This window comes from Podarcis vaucheri, assembly GCF_965113315.1.
Source record: "Podarcis vaucheri genome assembly, chromosome: 2".
In the NCBI taxonomy this organism is placed as follows: Eukaryota; Metazoa; Chordata; class Lepidosauria; order Squamata; family Lacertidae; genus Podarcis; species Podarcis vaucheri.
The window spans coordinates 17,710,308-17,730,945 of NC_138760.1; the positions used below are offsets into that span (position 1 = coordinate 17,710,308).

The following is a 20,638-nucleotide window of genomic DNA, read 5'->3' on the forward strand; positions in this document are numbered from 1 at the left end:
GCACCCTTAACAACCTACAATTCCCAGGATTCATTGGGGATGCTGTAAATTTATGGTGTGTATGCAGCCTTAAACAGGAGTGATGACAGCTGATCCAGAGCTTTCCCCTACATTTAGAAGGTGTAGAATTGTGATTAAAAAGAGTATTGCAGCACCTTTTCAGGTTTAGCTACTTTACTACAGTTTGAGCTTCAAAAGACAAGAGCCTATTTCGTTCAATGTTATGAAGTGGACCAGGAAGGAGATCCACTCTCTCTTTTTTTAAAACAAAAACAAAAACACACAAGCAATAGCAATTGAAAGAACCATTACAATTATAATGTATTTTTGTGAAACTAACTCTCAGAAGGTTTTTCAAGCTGTGCTTGAAAATATAAATCTATATAGTTCACTCAAACCGCAGGATTGCAGGCTGCAGGCTATATTTTACAATAAAATATACTCACATGGGTCCTATGGGCCCTAGATTCTGGAGAGGGTAATAACTGCAACTGCTCTAACATTTTTTTTTACCATGCAGAAGACTTAATACACTGTTCTTTCAGAGCACGGCACATTTTTCTAGAGAGCATAATGAATAGAAGGTCACTTTTCCTATAAGCAGAAGGGTGGAGATGTCCTTGCTTGAACTGAATACTGATGGAGACATGCCACATCATATATTTCAGAAGGAAGGAATGCAATTAGTTTTTTTGTAATTCTGAATCAAACAACGCATAACAAGTAATAAATGGCTGCAAAAAATAATGAAAACCACCATGGGTACCCGAGGGATTCACCATTAACAGAGAAGCCAGTGGAATTGTATATTAAAGGAAGTTTCAGTATGCTGACCCAGGCAAAATTATAAACAGGTGAATCATCTTTCCTCAGATCCTGGTTTGCGTGATAGGGCCATTTACAATGTTGCTACAGGACTGTATGTACTTTGGGCTCCCTGACCCCCACCCCATATTCCATATACAAATAGGAATAAAATGATCCCGTAATTACCTAGTCCTAATCTGACCCCAGCACACAGCTTCATAAGGTAGCTCAGTCAGAAGAAATAGATTGCAATAGATCTACCCCAGCACTGCCGGCATTGACTGGCACTGGCTCTCAGTGTTTCAGGACGGTTTCTCTCCCAGTCTTACCTAGAGATACCGGGCATTTAACCTGGGACCTTGCGCATGCAAAGGTGATCTTCTCATCACTGAGCTATGGCCCTCCCCATTTTGAAACCGCAGTTTCAAAGCGTTGCCAGTAGCCCAATGTAAACCTCCCTTAGACTGAGCAATGGTAGACAGCAATGGTACTACTTCCATGCCTTGTTCTATTCCACCCAGTTACAAAGTACTACAGCATATGACTTGCTTCTACTTGCTTTTCAGCCAAATTGAAAAATGGCACACTGAGAGAGTTTACAGTAGCATTCCTGGCACTGTTACAAAGGGCTTTTAGGCTGTGTGCATTTAACGCACGTGAGTTTTCCCTAAGTATCCTGGAAACTGATTTTTTACCCCCCCCCCCAGCATGCTTCTAAATTTGGGCAGTGAAAACAGGCACAGCATGGCTTGAAAAAGGTAACGATCTGGTCGCAAGTGTTTCACTCTGTGACCATGAATGGAAACGTGTTCTGTTCAGAGTAAAACCTTTGGGTCCAAGCCCCCAAAATATTGACTTACTGTGCTCGTTTCATCAGTCATTGACTCCAGTTTAACTAAGCCATAATTTGTTGTTCTCATCGACATAGGAATTGCTATGAATAGCACATACATTCTTTACACGTACTGCTGCTGCTGCACTGTTTGTTCATGAGAAAATCTCTCATTGCCACATCTTTAGTTCCTTGCAACAAACAGTCCTTCAATAAAACTCATCTCAGCATTTGTTAGGAGGTAGGAAGAACTCGCAAAGAACTTTAAAATTATACATTAAACTATAAATTAGAACTATAAACACACAGACCAGATCACTGGTTTGGGATACTCCCATATAACCTCACTGATCCTTTGTCGAGAGAGGAGAAATAGGGTATACAAGTATACGTGTAAACAGTGAAGCAAGGGTCTTACTCCATTTTCTTAAATGCAACCTACAAAAGTGCTAACAGTGTTTTGTGTTTTGGTAATTTTATTTTTAATGCCAGAACTTAAGATGTCCCTAACCTCTTTGTCTCCCCCATGGGGGCTTCATACAGAATTCAAATAACAAACTGTTAGCACCAAACTAGAACACAGGAATGGTTTGAATTAGCAGAAGTGTGGAATTTTACCAAACATAGCAAATCTCTTATATGCTCAAGTTCTGGCTCTTAAAAGGTTAAGATAAATGTTACATCTCAGAAATTGCTAGGGCCACAGATGTTTTTCTGTTGGAGTGGCCTTGGCTGATTTAAATCAGATGTATATAGCAGTCATGGGAACCTGGTTTCTCTTCACATTAGGATCATTATCAACATACACAAAATCCCTACAACTAATGTTTACACATGCTACCTTCAGAGGTGGTGGGGTCTCAAGTCATGCAGAGCTATGCAGGTGTGAGAGATGGGTACAGGTATCATTAACACAGCAATTGTCCCTATAAATAAAACAATGAGGCCAAAGCAGCTTGTGTGCAAATAGAAAACTCTACTGCACATCCATAGCTGCAGGCTATTCTTCCTTTCTTTATTAATTGCAGGTTATTCCTCAGCCAGCTTCCCTTTCCAACTGCAGCATCCCATAATACGTCAAATGGTCCTCTAAAAGTTCCCTCAACTTCCAAGAGTGACTTTTCGGTGTGTGCCTTTGCCCCCACACCCTCAAAAAGTCCCAGTGCAATGGAGTGTTCTGTACACAGCTCTTTGGACCTCACCCTGGAAGTCCAACACAAGTAGATAGGAAAATAAAACGTAAAGTCAAATGTTTGAAATTTAGGAGGGAAAAAGTATGATGGCTTGAAACACCTATGGTTTTCTGGATTGTTAAGCTGGAAAAAAGTGGGCAACATCAGACCTCAAGGTGACAAAAATCAGAAACAAAGCCTCAAAATGATACCAAGATATAGGAAACTTCGTAATTCTTATCAGAAGTTTAATCTTATATCTGATTTCCTACATCTTTGCAACATTTTGAGGCGTTGCCTTTTTGCCTCCCTATACCATTGGCATGCCAAACACGAAATACAGTCCTAAATATAACAAACACTATGTTATTACAGCTTTTCTCCGTAACCACCATTTAGAATTTTATTTGCTTTTGCACAACACCATGACAGTGATGGTGTATTGTGTTTTATGTTGGTAAACATAGATAATGCAATCTGGAATAGGTTTAGATTACAGAGACAGTTTCTTAATTCATACAGCACTGTTGTCTTTTCTTTCATATTTTACATTTGTACCCCTTAGTTAAAATGTTTCAAAGTAGACATATAAACACTCCTCACCCAAGTGTTTTTCCCCCTGGAAACAAACTATATGTTTTTATATGGGCCTGCCATTTATTTATGTCAGGCATAGGCAAACTCGGCCCTCCAGATGTTTTGGGACTACAACTCCCATCATCCCTAGCTAATAGGACCAGTGATCAGGGATGATGGGAGTTGTAGTCCCAAAACATCTGGAGGGCCGAATTTGTCTATGCCTCATTTATGTAAAGATGGAGTGGGGGAGCCAAATACATTGAATGCATTTACAAAACTATGTTCTACATGAATCTCCCCTGTGAAGGTTTTCATTTAACAGTGCGCAAAGCAGGCAGCTTTGCATGCTGTTACTGCCTGTTTTATATGGGGTTTTCACTGCTCTACATTCCTAAGTAAACAGGCTCATCCTTGACATAGGCTTTATCACCTTTATGCTCTTTCCCATTAACATCAGGTTGTTCCTGCAGCCATATATTCTGTCAGCTCTTTCACCATCATGCTATCATAGGATTTATTCCCTTTCATACTTTCCAGTGTTTTCACACTCTTCCCCTCCCCGCCCCACTGCATCTCAATTTTCAGACATGAGACTTACATGAGAAAATACAAAATTACACAAAACCACCTGTGTTTCTCCTTAAAATCAAACACAAGTCAAAAATTGATTCCATATCCAGTCACACATTACCAGAAAGATGCATCATATATTCATTTTTTGTTGAATTAGCATAATATATGAATGCTATTAGTCAGTGAGGGGATGCAGATCAAAATTAACATGAAAACCCAAGGTAGTTTTTACTTCACATTATAGACAAATTGAAGTAACTTGTCACTCTCTCTCTCTCTCTCTCTCTCTCTCTCTCTCTCTCTCTTCATACTCAACCCAGGTCCTGCCCTTGTTGATATCCATATGTCTCAAAAGACAATGGAGTATGCCTCCAGGGGTGAAGTAAAACCAGTGCGTTAGCAGCACTGAAGTGACCTTCCCAGGGTGCAAGGTCTTGGCAAGGCAAGACCTCCTGTGAAAGAGTCCACAACCTCCTGAGGGAGACCATTCCACTGTCAAACAGCTCTTACTGTCAGAAAGTTTTTCCTGATGTTTAGTAAGAATCGCCTTTCTTGTAACTTGAATCCATTAGTTCAAGTCCTACTGTCCAGAGTAGGGGGGGGGAATAAGGTTGTTCCCTCTTCCATGTCACAGCCCTTGAGGTATTTGAAGATGGCTATCATATCTCCTCTCAGTCTCCTCTTTTCCAGGCTAAACATACCCAGCTCCTTCAACCATTCTTCATAAGGCAAAGCTTCGTTGCACCTCTTTTGTAAACCTCCTGTAGCATGACTTGTCCAGCACCTGTCAACTTGTTCAAGAGCTCCTGTCTTCATCCTAAGTAGACTTTTTCCTCTTATCTATCATGTCCTTGAAAAAGACTTTATGTCCTGCTGTTGACTCCAAATATTTCCCATTGGCAGACTTTTCCTTTGTCTAGTCTTGCATGTTCCATCTTAGTACAGTAAATCCAAATCTCTTCCACCCCTTGCTACAACATAAGGTTTATCTATGTGTGGGATTCGGGTGGTCAAGGTGTCTATGCAAAGGAATGTAATTAGGTGAACCCTTCAAGGCCAAAACTTTTGTAGCTGAAGCTGAGGGAGCAATCAGGCACAAACTCACAGTGGACAGGCTGCTGTCAAAACAAGCAAGGCCAAGGATAGTGGCAGATTAACAAAGTCACTCTTGTTTACTATTTAATTAGGATGTTTTGAGAACTGCCAGCCTTGAAAAGAATTAGCGCTACGTTAGTGCTCATGGAAGGCTCTTGGCTGATGGGATGAGTTTGTTGGATACAACCCTTAGTTCGCAGAAGTGGAATGCTAAATCCAGGATGTAGTATGGATTGCAACAGCTGCTTCCAGGAAAAAAAAAATCCCAGCTAGTTAGCACCCTAACAGAGAGCACGACCCTTTTAGTAATTTGGCCTAGAGCTCTTTGAAGCACATTCTGTTCCCATTCATTTAACTAGCGGACAGCCGGGAAAGGCTATTTTTAGCTGGAGTCAGTTAAGGTTTCCTTAATCACGTAACTATTTCACTAAAAGAATAATTTATTTATTTATTGAAATAATTTTCATTAAAGATTTTCATGAACTACAAATAACGTGCAATGCCTTTCACTTTTTTTCTTGATCATTTTACAAAGTCTTTCAGTTGCGTTCAATGTATTATGTAAAACAATATCCAAAGGTGGGGAAGAGGGTAGAGGGACACCCCATGCCGCTACTGAGGTTTAATGGTAGCCTTGCCAAATTCACGAACTAGGCAAAGTAAGTGCAGTTCCACTGGAGCTGCCCCTCACTGCTCCAAAGGACTGCAGGAATCAAAGTCCTCAGCTCTCTGCAGGGCTTGTTATGAACAATTATTCCAAGGAGCCACAAAGGGATTGACTCCATTTAAATGCTACCTGTCTAATGAGTAGCATTTGGGTGGGTGGGTTAGAGAGAAACAGTGTTACAGGAGAATGGTCTCTTGCTATTGAGATTGTTTGTTTGATTACAATACAGGGTGGCTTACAATATAGAAACACAAAAATATACAGCACGATAAACAACGAAAACAATGCACCACAACCGTTTAAAGCAGGGGTCAGCAACCTTTATCAGTCGTGGGCCAATCCACTGTCTCTCAGACCATGTGGTGGGCCGGACTATATTTTGAAGAGGGGAAAAAATGAACGAATTCCTATGCGCCACAAATAACCTAGAGATGCTCTATGTTACACATTCTACTCATGTAAAAACACCAGGCAGGCTCCACAAATAATCCAGAGATGCATTTTAAATAAAAGGACACATTCTACTCACGTAAAAACATGCTGATTCCTGGACCATCCACAGGCCGGATTGAGAAGGCAATTGGGCTGCATCCAGCCCACGGGCCTTAGGTTGCCTACACCTGGTTTAAAGGGTCACAGACTGTTTACCATATTTTTCGCCCCATAAGACGCACCTTTCCCCTCCTAAAAAGTAAGAGGAAATGTGTGTGCGTCTCATGGAGCGAATGCAGGCGGGAGGCTCTGCTCAGCGCTCCCTTTAAAGAGCCGCGTGGAGCTTGGGTCTTTTCCCCGAGGAGGGAGAAGGGCAGTTCGTATGTCCCTTCTCCCTCCTTGGGGAAAAGCCCCCAAGAGCCGCAAACACGCTCCATGCAGTTCTTTAAAGGGAGCGCTGAGCACAGCCTGGGGTGCAGACAGGCTCTGCTCAGCGCTCCCTTTAAAGAATATTTTTTCCCTTGAATTCCCCTTCTAAAAACTAGGTGCATCTTATGGTCAGGTGCGTCTTATGAAGCGAAAAATACGGTGATTCTCCCAGGTAAGGCCTGGGAGAAGAGGACTGATTTTGTCTGGTGCATAAAGATATGTAACAAAGGCGCTAGGCGCACCTCTCTGGAGAAAGCATTCCACAAGTGGGGAGCCACTGCAGAAAAGGCCCATTCTTGGGTTGTTGCCCTCCAGACCTCTCACGAGAAGGTACGTGAAGATGATTGCAGGGTCTGGGTAGGTTCATACGCGGAGAGGTGGTCCTTGAGATATTGCGGCCTTGTGCCGTTTAAGGCTTTATAGGTCAAAACCTGCACTTTGAATTGAGCCTGGAAACTAACTGGCAGCCAGTGCACTCAAGCCAGGATTGGTCTTATATACTCTAACATTCTTGTTCTGGTGAGCACCCTGGCCACTGAATTCTGCACAAACTGAAGGTTCTGAACTGTCCTCAGAGGCAGTCCCAAGTATAACAAGTTGCAGTAATCTAAGTGCAGTCATCTAACTGGGCGCCACAATTTAATAAGGATATTGACAAGCTGCAACATGTGCAGAAAAGGGAAACCAAGATGGTCAAGGGTCTTGAAACCAAGCCATATGAGGAACAGTAGGAAGAGCTGGGTATGCTTAACCTGGAAAAGAGGAGACTGAGAAGAGATATGATAGCCATCTTCAAATATCTCAAGGGCTGTCACATGGAAGATGGAGCAAGCTCGTTTTTTCCTGCTCTGGAGCGTAGGACTCAAACCAATGGATTCAAGTTACATGAAAGGAGAGTCCAACTAAACATCAGGAAAACTTTGTTACTAAGAGATGTTCGACTATGGAATGGACTCCCTCAAGAGGCTGTGGACTCTCTTTCACAGGAGGTTTTTAAGCAGAGTTTGGATGGCCATATTTCTCAGATGCTTTAACTGAGATTCCTGCATTGAAGGGGCTGGACTAAATGACCCTTGGGGTCCCTTCCAACTCCAATACAGTGTTTTGATGGGAAAGAAAATCCCTTGTGTCTCTTCTGTGTGCTCTGCTGATTGGCAGAGTAGTGGGTGGGAGCAGTGTTTTTTTTCTAAAAAATATGTTTAGGGGTACTCTCATTTTCCTACTCATATTGAAATACAATGAGGCCAAGCTTAGATTCACAAAATGCTTAGGAGTATGCGTACCTCCAGGAAAAAAGCACAGGGTGGGAGTGTGTATCTAAATATGTGTCAGCTTGAGTGTCTGCAAAGAAAGTAGGGGATGCATGAATATGTGTGTGGGCTCGTGCATGCATGCACACAAGAAGCAGTGCCTGAATGTGTGAATATTTGCGTGCCTGTGGCAAGTGTGCACTAATAGTCCACATCTCCTAGAAACTTTTATTAAAAAACTAACACTGGCTGCTATAAACTTTACATCCCTCCCAAGTTAGAAAGAGGAGAATGGAACAGCCCTGGATGAGTTATGCTTCCTCAGAAGGGGAACAATTCCAGTAAAGCAGCAGTCTGAGTCATAAGGAAAGGAAGCGCTTCTATTATCACAGCAACTAACAGCTCAAAATACCATTTAAAAAATTATACTTTCACACATTATATTGCTCTAGTAAAACAATAGCACATCTACTTTGACTGCCAACAAAGTAAAGAGGGCACTTTCTCTGGAAGAGACGGAAGAAATGCTACATGAATCTGACCACAGTGAACACAAACTGGGCAAGATTACATGGACTCCTTCCAATCACTAGTTTCTGCAGTTAGTTAACTAATAATTATGTGCTAGGGAGTTGATTTCCAAAATAAATCTTGGTGTTACAGTTTCAAATGACTGCTGAGTAAGGAAGATTTGGCTGCTTACAAAGGTGAAAGGAAACAGAATGTTGTCTCCTGCTAAATTAAAATCAGAGGCGACTCATTGAAATGAATAGGCCTAAATTAGTCACGTTCATTAATTCCAGTGGATCTACTCTGAGCATAATAAACATTGAATACAATACAGAATACAGTGGTACCTCAGGTTAAGTACTTAATTCATTCCGGAGGTCCGTTCTTAACCTGAAACTGTTCTTAACCACTTTAGCTAATGGGGCCTCCAGCTGCAGCTGCGCCACCGGAGCACAATTATTATTCTCATCCTGAAGCAAAGTTCTTAACCCGAGGTACTATTCCTGGGTTAGCAGAGTCTGTAACCTGAAGCATATGTAACCCAAGGTACCACTGTACAAATCAAATCAAGGATACTGCAGTTCTAAGCCCAGAAAGCACAAGAAGGACAAAGAATCTCCATCAGGAGTAGCCAACATGGTGTTATTCAGATGTTATGGACTACAACTAGGGATGTTTTTGACAACCGAATCCCGGCTATGTCTGGGAAATTCCAGACGTATGGCAACCCTACTACAACTCAAACCAATCTCAAAGAGTGGTAGTCAAAAACTTGTGTAGCATACTACATTGCCTACCCCTGATCTACATAGTAGAGCTGATGTGGGGAACCTTTGGCTCTCCAAATGTTGCTGAACTACAACTCCCATCAGTCCCGGCAAGCATGGCCAATGGCCAGCGATGATATGAATTATAGCCCAGCAACATCTGAAGCACCCAAGGTTCCCCACTGTTATATTAGACACTGATAATTTCTTGCCAGTTTCTTTAACGCAGTAACGTCATCTGCCAGGAACCTAGCCCACACCAGGATGTCAGACAATGGATTTTAAGACTATGCACCACCACTGAAGATTAGGCTGCAGGAAGGACCCAGAAAAAGACTAGATGGGAATTATGCTAGAGTTCTTAATGTGATGCTCCCCAATCCCTATAAAAGTTTCCAGGTGAGTGAACAAGTTTGATTACAGCAGCACAGTGACTCTGTTGATCTATACCCAGTGGTAGACCTGCCACCAATTACTTTGTCCCCACCTCTCCCTGCCCCAGACTTAATGGGAACTCATAGAAGTATAGGCAATAAATGTTTTCTTGTTTCAAGTTTTGCTAGTTTGCTAGCAAATGGCCTAAAACAATTCTAAATTCTAAACAGCCTATCAATGATTTACTACACTTCCATCTTGACAAGATTGCTGATCCTCTCTCTCTCTTACCCTCCTGCCTAATAATCTTCTTCGCAAGACACTGACAAGGTAAAGGGACACAAATACCTTTCAGGTTAGATCTACTACAAACACCCACACCTCTTTCGCCTAGGCAGACGCATGCTTTAACTTTTGTATTAAGAAGAGTTTAGGTATCTAAATTATTATTTTTAAGGCAGAGGAACACCCACATACTGACAAAATATGACTATTGGGGAAATCTAGGTAAAGGAACCAACTTTCGCCGCCTCCTTTAAAAAAGTGAACCAAACATGGAGGATGGAATTTTCAAAATGTTTTTAAGTGAATCAAAGTGACTTGAGGAAGTGATCTGGATTCTCAGACTCTTGGATTATTGCAATGTTTCTATTGTGCTACATGTTTACTCACACTCTTTCATCATGCCTATGTCAACGCAGCGCTTCAGCCGGCAGGCTTGACAGTGTCGCCGGTTATCTTTGGTGATTTTACAATCGCCATTGAAAGGACATGTGAACATCGCTTTCCTTTTCATGCTCCTCCTGTGGGGAGAAAAAGCCACACAAAATATATAATCTTTGCTTGCTTGCTTTTAGGAAAATACATCAGTTTTGCATGGATACCGTTCAGAAAACAAACAGTGTGGCAGACCTGCATACAAAACGAGCTAAATGGGCAATATACAAGTATTTACCAGGCATGGAATAAATATACCCTACACAGCTACTGTTCTGTTTCTAAGAAATCTGGTTATTTTATTTAAAAATCTGCCCTGTTACTATACTTTGAAAACAGTAACCATCTGCACGTCTTCATGGTTTTCTTTCTAAAAAGAACTTAATATTTTAAGGAACACAAACAGAAAAACACAGTTTCTTGTCCAATGGATGCAATTTGTACCATAAACAGGAAAACATTAACCACAGTCTGAATGGCTCAACTAGAGCCATCTAAAGTTGGAGAACTATTTAGGAACTGGATAGAAGAAACAAACAAACAAACCCAGAATTCAACTCAAAAACAAAGATGTAGCATTTGACAATTTTCAAGCATTTCTGATTACTTTATAAATCTGAGGGAAAATAGCCCAAAGCAGCAAAATGAAAGAATTTCCAGAAAAGACTAACTGGTTTGCTCCATGAGTTTCCATTGGCAATAATCGTCAACAGATACATGAAGTTGACAAAGAATGTGGTAGGAGCATAGATACACAACAGTCTGCAAAGGTGACACCTATAGACTCAGAAGAGAAGCCCAAATTGCCTAGTGTTTTTCTTTACTTAAAAGACTTGTGAGACCCTGATAAAGCAAACAGCTTGGATATTATCTCAATGGTCTACTGGACAAAGAAATTGTCCAGAGAATGACAAGAGGCAGTATCACTGGAGCAGGAATCAGGAGCTTTCCCATACTGGTGTAGCCCAAATACGTTAGCTCCTGGTTTGTAGCTTCTTTGCTACCTCCTCAATTGTTTTGTTGCTGCGCTGTCCTGAGCTAAGTTATAGTTTGGCTTACTGTGTTATCTGAATCTGGCTCATGGTTTCCCTCTCTCCAGACTAACCATGAACTATAACCAAGGTTTGCCATTTGGTTTATGGCTCATGGTTTTTCTGGGGAAGCTAAACCACGAGGAAAGGCTCAGATGACACACACAAAGGCAAACTATGTCTCAGCTCGACACAGCCACAAGATGACCAGGGACAAGAAAATCGGCCACGATCTCCTCTCTTGGAGCCTATGTGTTCAGACGAAACCATAGTTTAGTGTGACGTACAAACAAGGCCACCGTGTAACCTTGGAAGAATGGCAATCTCCTTTTCTTCACTGTTTTATGAAGCCATTGAAAAAAGTAAGTCTCTCTCCTTATACAAGGCAATTGAAAGCAAATGTCCTTCGCTGTTGCTGTCGTTAGGAAGCCTTTGACCTCTCTACCTTTCCCCTAGTTGCACATTTCTGTTTATGTAAATAAATGTAATTGGGTATAACATTGAAAAAGGCTGACTAGACTGGGTGGACTGGTTTAAAAACTAGCTAGGTGTGAAATGCATTTTGCCTTTGCAGATTTTTCTTGGTCTGTCTTTTAAGGAGCGGGGGAAGAATCTTTGAAGGGACTCCTCTGCCTTCCATAGAATGTACTCTTCATGCAGTTACGTAAGCAAATGATGAAATACTGTACTTACAGGAGTGAGCTTGGTATGCTTAACATGGCATAAGCCAGTAGGCAGATGCAGGACATAAATTGCCCATCTCACTGATCCACAGTGTTAAAAGATCGGTAGTGAGATATTCCATCACAAGATGGTAAAGTGAACAGTATACTAGCTTTTGAGCGACACATGAGTTACTAATGAGGAAAATGAGAAGAAGCTTGCTATACTTCCCAGGGGCTGCTGAAAAGGATCAATACCCTAAGACTGCTCCAATATCCCACAAGTGTGACAAGTCAGGCTGCAAATTCAGGGCCAATTCACACTGTAAGAGAGATGAGTCTTATTGTTTGTTTACTGTATCTCATTGTGTGAAAGCAGTGAAAGGTTAAAGGCAGGTGTTATGTCAAGCACGTTGGAGACCCAGCACTGACCATGATTCTGCACATTTTTGCAGGTGGGCATCTCCAAACACCCTTTTCAGAGCTCACTGTAGCAGCACTGGTGTACATGTAGCAACCCCTATGTAACCACAACTGACAGTCACCAAAGGGCTTCTACCACTCACCCTTAGAAGTGGAATGCCCTGTGACTGCATGTATGCCAACCTCGTCTAGCTCTGTACTAGACTGGTAACCATTCAGAAATCAGAACATGATGCATGTGGACATGCAAGCACAGATTAATTCAGTCTCCTCTAAATGGGCCACTAATTAATTTTAGTCACCACCATCTGTTAACGGGGAAACATAATGTAGCCCATGACACATAGGGAGGATGGGAACATCTGTGAATAATTCAGTGATTTATCCTTAATAAAAGACTTGTAAATTAGTTCAGTTAAGCTATAGCTGCAGTAAAGGAATGCTGCCTGTCTCCAATACCAACAGCAGAGGCAAGGGCAATTGAATGTGGAAGTTCCTTATTTTAATCTTGACCTGTTAAGAGCTGAATCACACTTTACATTGCAGGGGTGCTACGCACAAGCCCAGGGTTTGGAGCAGCATATGTTGTAAAGTATAAAGCAGAAATGCATGTTTGTAGTAATATAGTAGCCATGCACCAGGGAGCTGAAAGTGGCCACAACTGTCTAGCTTATGTTCACTGCATATTTAGAAACATGCATTTTTGCTCCATGTTTTGCTGTTCTACTTATTGTTAGCATACTCTTCATATTGTATAAATGTGAATCAGCTCATATTAGCAAATAACCCTGGTAGTTACAATAATCACTGCCCAAAAGCAAAAAAACAACAACCCCAAACCCCAACTGAACCTAAAGCAAAACAGAATATGTCAAAACTAATGAAATCTAAATAAATAAATAAATTACTTTGAGATTTAAGATTGTCTTGAAAATCTACCCTAAAGGACTGGGAATACAAAAACAAATCTCTGCCACCAAGAGGGTATGTTTTTCTTATGAAGTAAAACTGTTTCCTAACACATACAACTATCTAGTGCAGCATGCCTCAGAACAGGTCCCCATGCTTCTCATTAGAATAACCCATAAATAGAAGTGTCTCTGCTGCACATCTACTGGTGCTGTCTTTGGCCAGAAGTTACCTTATTTTCCAGGAATCTGAGTCGCCTTATTTTCCAGGAATCGGAGTCCTCTCCAATCAACCATTTGGTTGCACCTGCTCCTAACTTGAGAGGTCTTACTTAAAGTCACACCCTCTTCTCCCCACCCACCAGATAGACCTTAAACACTCTCTACTTTGCCAATCAGGAAGTTCATTAAAGTTGCTCAACGGTCAACTATATTTTGCTTGAATCTCTCATGCACTAAGCAAGATATCTTGGCATCTTCCACTGCCAAATTGGAAGAGAACCCACACCTGCTTAGAAAGAGGACTCTGAACCTTGGGGAAGGGAAGAATAAATCAAAGACGGAATAACAAACTCTAATGATGCAAGAAAGAGCCAAAATTATAGCTCCAGGGCAGAAGAAGGTGGAGGGAGTCCTTCAATGCTCACTGTTCTGGAGGTGGCAGTTGCAAGGAGGACAACAGCAATGACACTGGTGGGTTGGTGACTGGGGCCACTGGGCAGGGGCAATGTGCCATGGAGGAGTGCTGGCACTGGGGAGCTGGTGCTAGTGTTGTCTTTCAGGGGGCTGGTGCTGCATGACATGTGTCTGGGCAATGAGTGCCAGCTGCAGCAATGCCTGGCTGAGGTTGCCCTGTCCACCCTGCTGGTGTGCCAAGCCGGCTTGGGAAGAGACCCTTACCAGGCAGAGGACAACAGCTCACAGCGCTTCATGCCACATCTGAACTTCTTAGAAGCCGACCTGCTGCACCATGTGAACTTCCACATCACTGCCAACAAGCTGATTGTCTTCTTGCACACCCAGAAGACAGGCAGCACCACCTTCAGGTGCCACTTGTTGTGCAACATTCAGCTGGAGAAGCCCTGCAAGTGCAAGGCTGGGCAGAAGAGGTGCGCCTGCTTCCGTCCGGGCAAACAAGAGACCTGACTCTTCTGCTTCTCCACTGGCAGGAACTGCGGGCTTGTTGACTGCACCAAGACACCAACTGCACATGTCTTGAGAGTTAGCACAGTGTGAAGGAAAGTCCTCACTCTTATTTAGGCTCAGGAGAAAAAGAGAAACTTCCCTCAGTGCTACCACCTCTCTCATTACATTTTTACCAAGCAACCTTACATCAAGAACTCCTGAGAAAATTAAATTGAGGAAGGGAGCTTCCAGACTGGCCTACCGAGCACTCATAGCAGCATGGCTATATCTTAGCAGGGTGGTTATATGACATTGTCAGCATTTGGTTGTTATCCTGCATAAGATAATTACACCACATAGTGCAGGACAACCATAAATTTTTCTGTGGACCAACAGCCCGTCTGGAAATGTCCCAGGACCCCGTAAAGAAACATACACACAACCCGACTGATATGAATAGACAAATCAGCAATGCTACATATAGAATGAAGAAAAGACACTCAGTATTTCATATTCAGTACATTGCAAAGGTATTAATTATCTAGTCTAGTTTCTACAATTCTTATCAGTATTTAAATTTTTATCATAAATATCAGACCCGTAACAACCAATCCAATATGAGCAAACTTCAAGAGGTGTCAGAGGACACCGGGAAGTCAATGCACTCTAAAGTGCCTGAAGATTATATTTACCGATAGAAGAGAAACCACTGAAAGGCCAATACCAAATGGCTTCCCCAACTTTAGTTTTGCAAAACATATTGAGGGATTTGCCATGAAGGACCAAGTGGACTATATTCTATTTTGATCAGTCAGTGTTTGTGAAGCAGTTGAGAACTTTGTTGTTTCAGGCTTAAAACGAGACATGCGCATTTCTTTATGAAGGCCTTCACAGAAAGGGTGAAAGGCAAGGTGTTCGGCAAACTCTTTGAATCATGCTCAGGAGAGGAAAATGTCCAGAGGGGGAAGTAGTTATGCGACAGACATCTCATTTCTAACATCCTGGTTTGGTCTCAAGATGTCATTATCGTTGCTTTGAAAGAAAATAGCCTAGTGCAAGTTTCCCCTATGTCACCTTTTCCATTCACCTCCAAGGTCAGATAATGCTGCAGGGATTTTCAGGCTTACCCCCGTGCATCATTCATGCCATTGGCGTCCCTGCAGCCACCACTATGTCAAGCAGCGCAACTGGCATTTGCCTTCAGCACGTTTTCAGAAAAAGATCAAGCGCTGCTGGTCTGAAGTCATGGAAACTCCAGCTTCCTTGGCAACTTACCTCAACTATTGTGCCACATTTAATGGGCCAGAACTAGATGTTCCAAGAGATACGGAGCAGCAGCTGCTCCATGTCTCTTTCTGCTCTCTTCCTCGTAACATCGAGCATAACACAATGCATGGCGTGACATCATTGTGCTGTGAATTTCCCATCCTAGCTCCTTCTAAACAGCCTCCTCCGAAGGCAGATCATTCTCCTGCTTGACTGCATTGGTAGAGAATGAATTGTCCAGTTGCACTCAATGCAAAATGGCCTGCCATCAGAGGAAAACTTCCACTGTATCTCTTTCAGAGTCTTTGCTCCGGGTCTGCCTTCTTCCAACCTTTTGGGGTTTAAGAGAGGGGTGCCTCAAATTTTAATCCAAAAAAGGCATCCCTCAGATATCAGAAATTTGGATAGTATTGTCCTATAAACCTAGTTTCCATGAAAGGAGAAAATCCTCCTTGGCCAGATATTTGAGCATGAAATTTTCTGACAAATTCTGAAAATGATTCAGATTTTCTTAACATTTCACTGGGAGTGTGGTGCACGGCTCACCAGGCCCCACTCATTACCTTCTAAGGTTTCTTAACAGTGATCCTTGGAATAGATGTTCCATGCATGTGTCCGTCAAAGTTGACAAATGGCATGCGCTGACGTTTATCTTGTCCAGGGCACACAGCGCATGACTGATTAGCTGAAGGCACTAACCTTGTATGTGGAAATATACCTGTGAAAGATGAGCTGCTCTTTTAAGCAACAGTAATTGAAGAAAATCTTGTTGTTCTAGTTAGCCAGGGTGCACTTTAGCCCAACTGGAAAACTGGCTGCAAGGCAGATGGTATGCAAAACATCCCATCTCCAACAATCTAGCAAGAGTGGATGTGTCTAGCTTACTATAGAGATGCTGAAATAAGGGAGTTATGTTGGGAAGATATAGTCCTTGCGGACCTGAAGTTTACCTTATGTCCACACAAATCCTATACCTGCGTTACTGTCCCACTATAGCATTTAGTGCATGTGAGTTTTCCTCTAATTAGTCACATAGTAGCTGTTAATTACTTCTGTTATTAGTCATCTGCTTTTAACCAAGAGTTCCCAGGAAAACGTCCTACGTCATCATTACAGTAATTTGCTTTATGAAAGATGGACACTTCATCTGTGAGATATGCTAAACTGCTGATAGTTCTTGGAACTGTTTGGGCTACTGCAGATGGAATACTGGCTCCTTCTTAATGTAGTTTAAGAGGAAAGTGGGAGACAGCTGCCCTCCGGTTTTCTCTATGCCAGTATTGTGCTCAGTATTCAAAAACACCCTGCTTGTCCATATAGCAGGGGTAGCGAAACTCAGATGGTGCATGGGTAGGCGCAGTCCCATGAACCAGAAGAACAGCAAATTTCTGTATACCCTAAGCAAGAGCTGATAATCGGAATCCAAACTGCTGCTTAAGTAAGGGATGATCAAAGTTCTTATCCTGGGTTTGAAAAAGGAGCCATTCTCAAGCAGCAGGGGAATTCCCACACAGTGAAATTCCAAAATGTTTTAAAGTAAAATTGTAATAAGGTAAACTCTCATTTAAATATAATAAACACCATGTCGTTTCTCCAAAGTCAAGTTATTAATTACATCTAAAGTCTGTATAGAGACAGTGGTTTAGAGCAGGGGTTGGGAAATCTTTGCAGCAAGAGGGCCCCACTTCCTCCTGACAACCTTCCAAGGACATGTCAGTGGTGGGTGGGGCTAGAGGCTTCTGAAATGTTCGACAACCGAGGCGTGGCTTCCAATTGGTTGCAGGAGCTTCCTGCACTCAAGCGGAAGCTGCGTCAGACATTTGGCTTCCAAAAAACTTTCGAAAACTGGAGCATTTACTTCTGGGTTTTCAGCATTCGGGATCTGAGGTTTGACCGTAGAGGAAACCTCTTTTGCTGATCTGCTTTTGTGCTCAAAGTAAACTGCTGGCCCAAGTAAAGCTGGGTTTTCTTGAGGGCAGAGGTCAAAATCTCTTAGGAATATTTTGCGTCAAATGCCAGGAGTCACATACCTAAAAAATCCTTTGCAGCCTTCGCAGGTCATAGCATTAAAATGAAAGCCAGTAGCTTTGTCTCCACAAACACCACAGATACGTGGAATGTTCCTGTCAAAGTCACTGGCTGGATCCGGAAATGCTGAGCAAGGTGCCATGGTCTCCATTTCTGTGACAGAGAAAAGTGCAGAGTTTATAAACCTCAACACAACAGTCTTTTCAGCTATAATCTACGTGGTAATCATAATCTATGTAGCAAAGACTCTGCAGAAGCTAGTAAGAATCCCCACTCCATTTTCTGATCTGCTTACGAATACTCAATTTGAATATAGCAAAATACTTAATTCATGATATACATGTCATTGATAAACATCCCTTCCAGAACAATCAACAGCTAAGATGGTTTCATTTTCTCATCTTCACATAGACCACCGTGTGGTAATATAACACAGGTTGCAGCAAAATCCAGGATTTTGGGGGGATTGAACACCAAAGTAAAACACGCTTGGGTGGAAGGCTCACATCACACCTTGTTTCAGCTGTGGTGAGTTAGGCTGCCAAAGAAGGCTGCAAAACAAGGATGCTGTTTTGCCAACTATCCTGCACCCAGCACGGTATGCATTCAGCGAAATGATAATCCCGACACTCTTATCATCAGATGACAGTGAAGAGAGGAGAGCTGGTGTCTAAAAGATCATCGACTTTATGGGCAGAGATGATGACGTCTGAGGAAGACAGCTTCCATCAACCCCAGTGGTTTGTCCCTGGTGGAGCTGATGGACTGGTCTGACAGGGTAGATGAACCTCCTTTGACATGTAAACTTACTACAGTAGAAGTAAAGAAGTTCATTGACGAGACTATGCAAGTTCCACAGTGACCCTGCCATGCTCAGACTTTAGAGAGGTATGTGAAACAGAGTCACAGAGGCAGCAGGCAGGGTGTATTCATATGAGAAATGTGAGGGCTACATCAGAGGTCAAGGAGCAAGTTGGCAGCTGATGTCTAAGCATGAATCAGGACTTGATGAAACTTGTAATTTAAATTTCCTATTTACTTTCTAATGTTTTATGTTTACAAGGTAATGTTGTATGCTTAGTCAGATATGTTTTATGCAGAGAAACTAATTTTTATAGCATTATCTGACACAGTCACTGTCAGCAGGTATAATTAAATTTTTTTTTCTTTTGCGAGAGCAAAGAGGATGTGCTTGCAGGCTTCCCACAAGCATATGGTTGGTGGCTGTGAGAAAAGGATCTTGGACTAAATAGGCATTGGCCTGACCCAGCAGGCTCTTGTGGATGGCATGCTCAGCTGGTAAAATGTGCCTATATGCAAGGATGGAATTCCAATGATGATGTGACCCTAGCAGAATTGTTTAATCAGACACAGATCTGGCCCAATCACACATAAAATATATGGAGGATTCCGAATGTTAAGAGCCAGCGAGAAGAGCTAAACTCTTACTTTGTGCTTTTCAGTTCCGGAACTATGGAGAAAAACACCTGGGTGACAGACTCTGACTGTGAGGAGATAAGCCCTGAGGTTTCAGTGAATTTCTTTTGGTCTAAAAATGGTTTTCCACCTCCCACTTTGTACATGGTTGGGGCAGACCCAGTTTTAAACAAGTGGGTTTGCTACCATCACATGTAGTCTGAGAAAGAAGAATCTAGTTGCAACAACCCTTTATACTATGACATGCATTTCAGGGGCTTCACATTCTTACTTTTAAGCCTATTATTCTTCCTTTATTACATTCAGTTTTCTGCTGATTGGGTCTGGCTAAGAGGAATTTAAAACTGTATTTAAAAGAAGAAGAAATGGATGAACTTACTGAATCAACAGTTCCCTTTTCCACTTTAAATGGAAATTCAGATTTATTCTTGACTACAGACATAACCTGACTCCCTGGCAAGTAAGGCAAACATTGACAGTCTGCCCAAATAGGAAGTGCACTTATTAGTTACTATGTTAACTGCATGTCTAAGTTTGTACTAATCAATGATGGGCTGTTGACCTTTGAATGTCACTATTTCCATTTAAAACTTAGACTTAATATCTGAAACAGCACGTTAACATTCAATAAAGTTATCTTTCCTCTTTCATAAATTTAACAATGCTCAGATAGCAGGAAGGAGTGTTGCTTAGTTACCGTGCTGGTGGCTAAGAGGGGGACTTTCTAAAACATGATATTTATCACTTGTTTGCTTTCACTACTGACAGAGAAACAATTATATTTTGCAACCAAAATGTGATTGTCAGATAGTGCTTTGTTAGCTGGGTAGAAACAAAACAGACTGCTACAGTCATTTTACTTAATAAATGGAACATGAGATATTAAAGCCTTAAAGGGGCACAGCTCTTTGAGCTGGCTATATATTTTTTCATTCAGATAACTGAAACTAGCCCAACAAAGGCTATATAGGTAAAGGGACCCTTGACCATTAGGTCCAGTTGTGACCGACTTTGGAGTTGCGGCGCTCATCTCGGTTTATTGGCTGAGGGAGCCGGTGTACAGCTTCCGGGTCATGTGGCCAGCATGACTAAGCCGCTTCTGGTGAACCAGAGCAGCGCACGGAAATGCCGTTTACCTTCCCGCCAGAGCGGTACCTATTTATCTACTTGCACTTGACGTCCTTTCGAACTGCTAGGTTGGCAGCAGCAGGGACCAAGCAACGGGAGCTCACCCTGCCGCATGGATTCAAACCGCCGACCTTCTGATCGGCAAGTCCTAGGCTTTGTGGTTTAACCCACAGCGCCACCTGTGTCCCAACAAAGGCTATAAAACAGCTCAAATATCACCTCAGAATGTTAAATGGCTTTTCTGGTGTACTGCAATAGGTTCCTTGTGGAAGCCATGCCAGTCATATAACCCAGGATGACAGATTAATATTCCAAATTGTTATTAGCTTTTGCTAATATCTCATATTTTTGTTTTATCTCCTCAGGGTTGATTAAGGGTTGATTAAATATTGGCAGCAAATACAAAAGGAGCCAACAAAATCTAC

The 20,638-nt window shown here is 42.1% G+C and overlaps 1 protein-coding gene across 2 annotated transcripts in view; it reads right to left on the reverse strand.

Annotated features, from left to right (window-relative positions):
• VDR (vitamin D receptor) overlaps window positions 1-20,638 on the reverse strand; it is an 89,468-nt gene that overhangs the window by 21,269 nt on the left and 47,561 nt on the right. For both annotated transcript variants that reach the window (XM_082212680.1, XM_082212681.1), the window contains 2 exons: window positions 17,651-17,801; window positions 10,161-10,291 (listed from right to left, as the gene is read on the reverse strand). In XM_082212680.1, coding sequence (XP_082068806.1) covers window positions 10,161-10,291; window positions 17,651-17,801 — 282 coding nt within the window. The remainder of the gene's footprint in view (window positions 1-10,160; window positions 10,292-17,650; window positions 17,802-20,638) is intronic.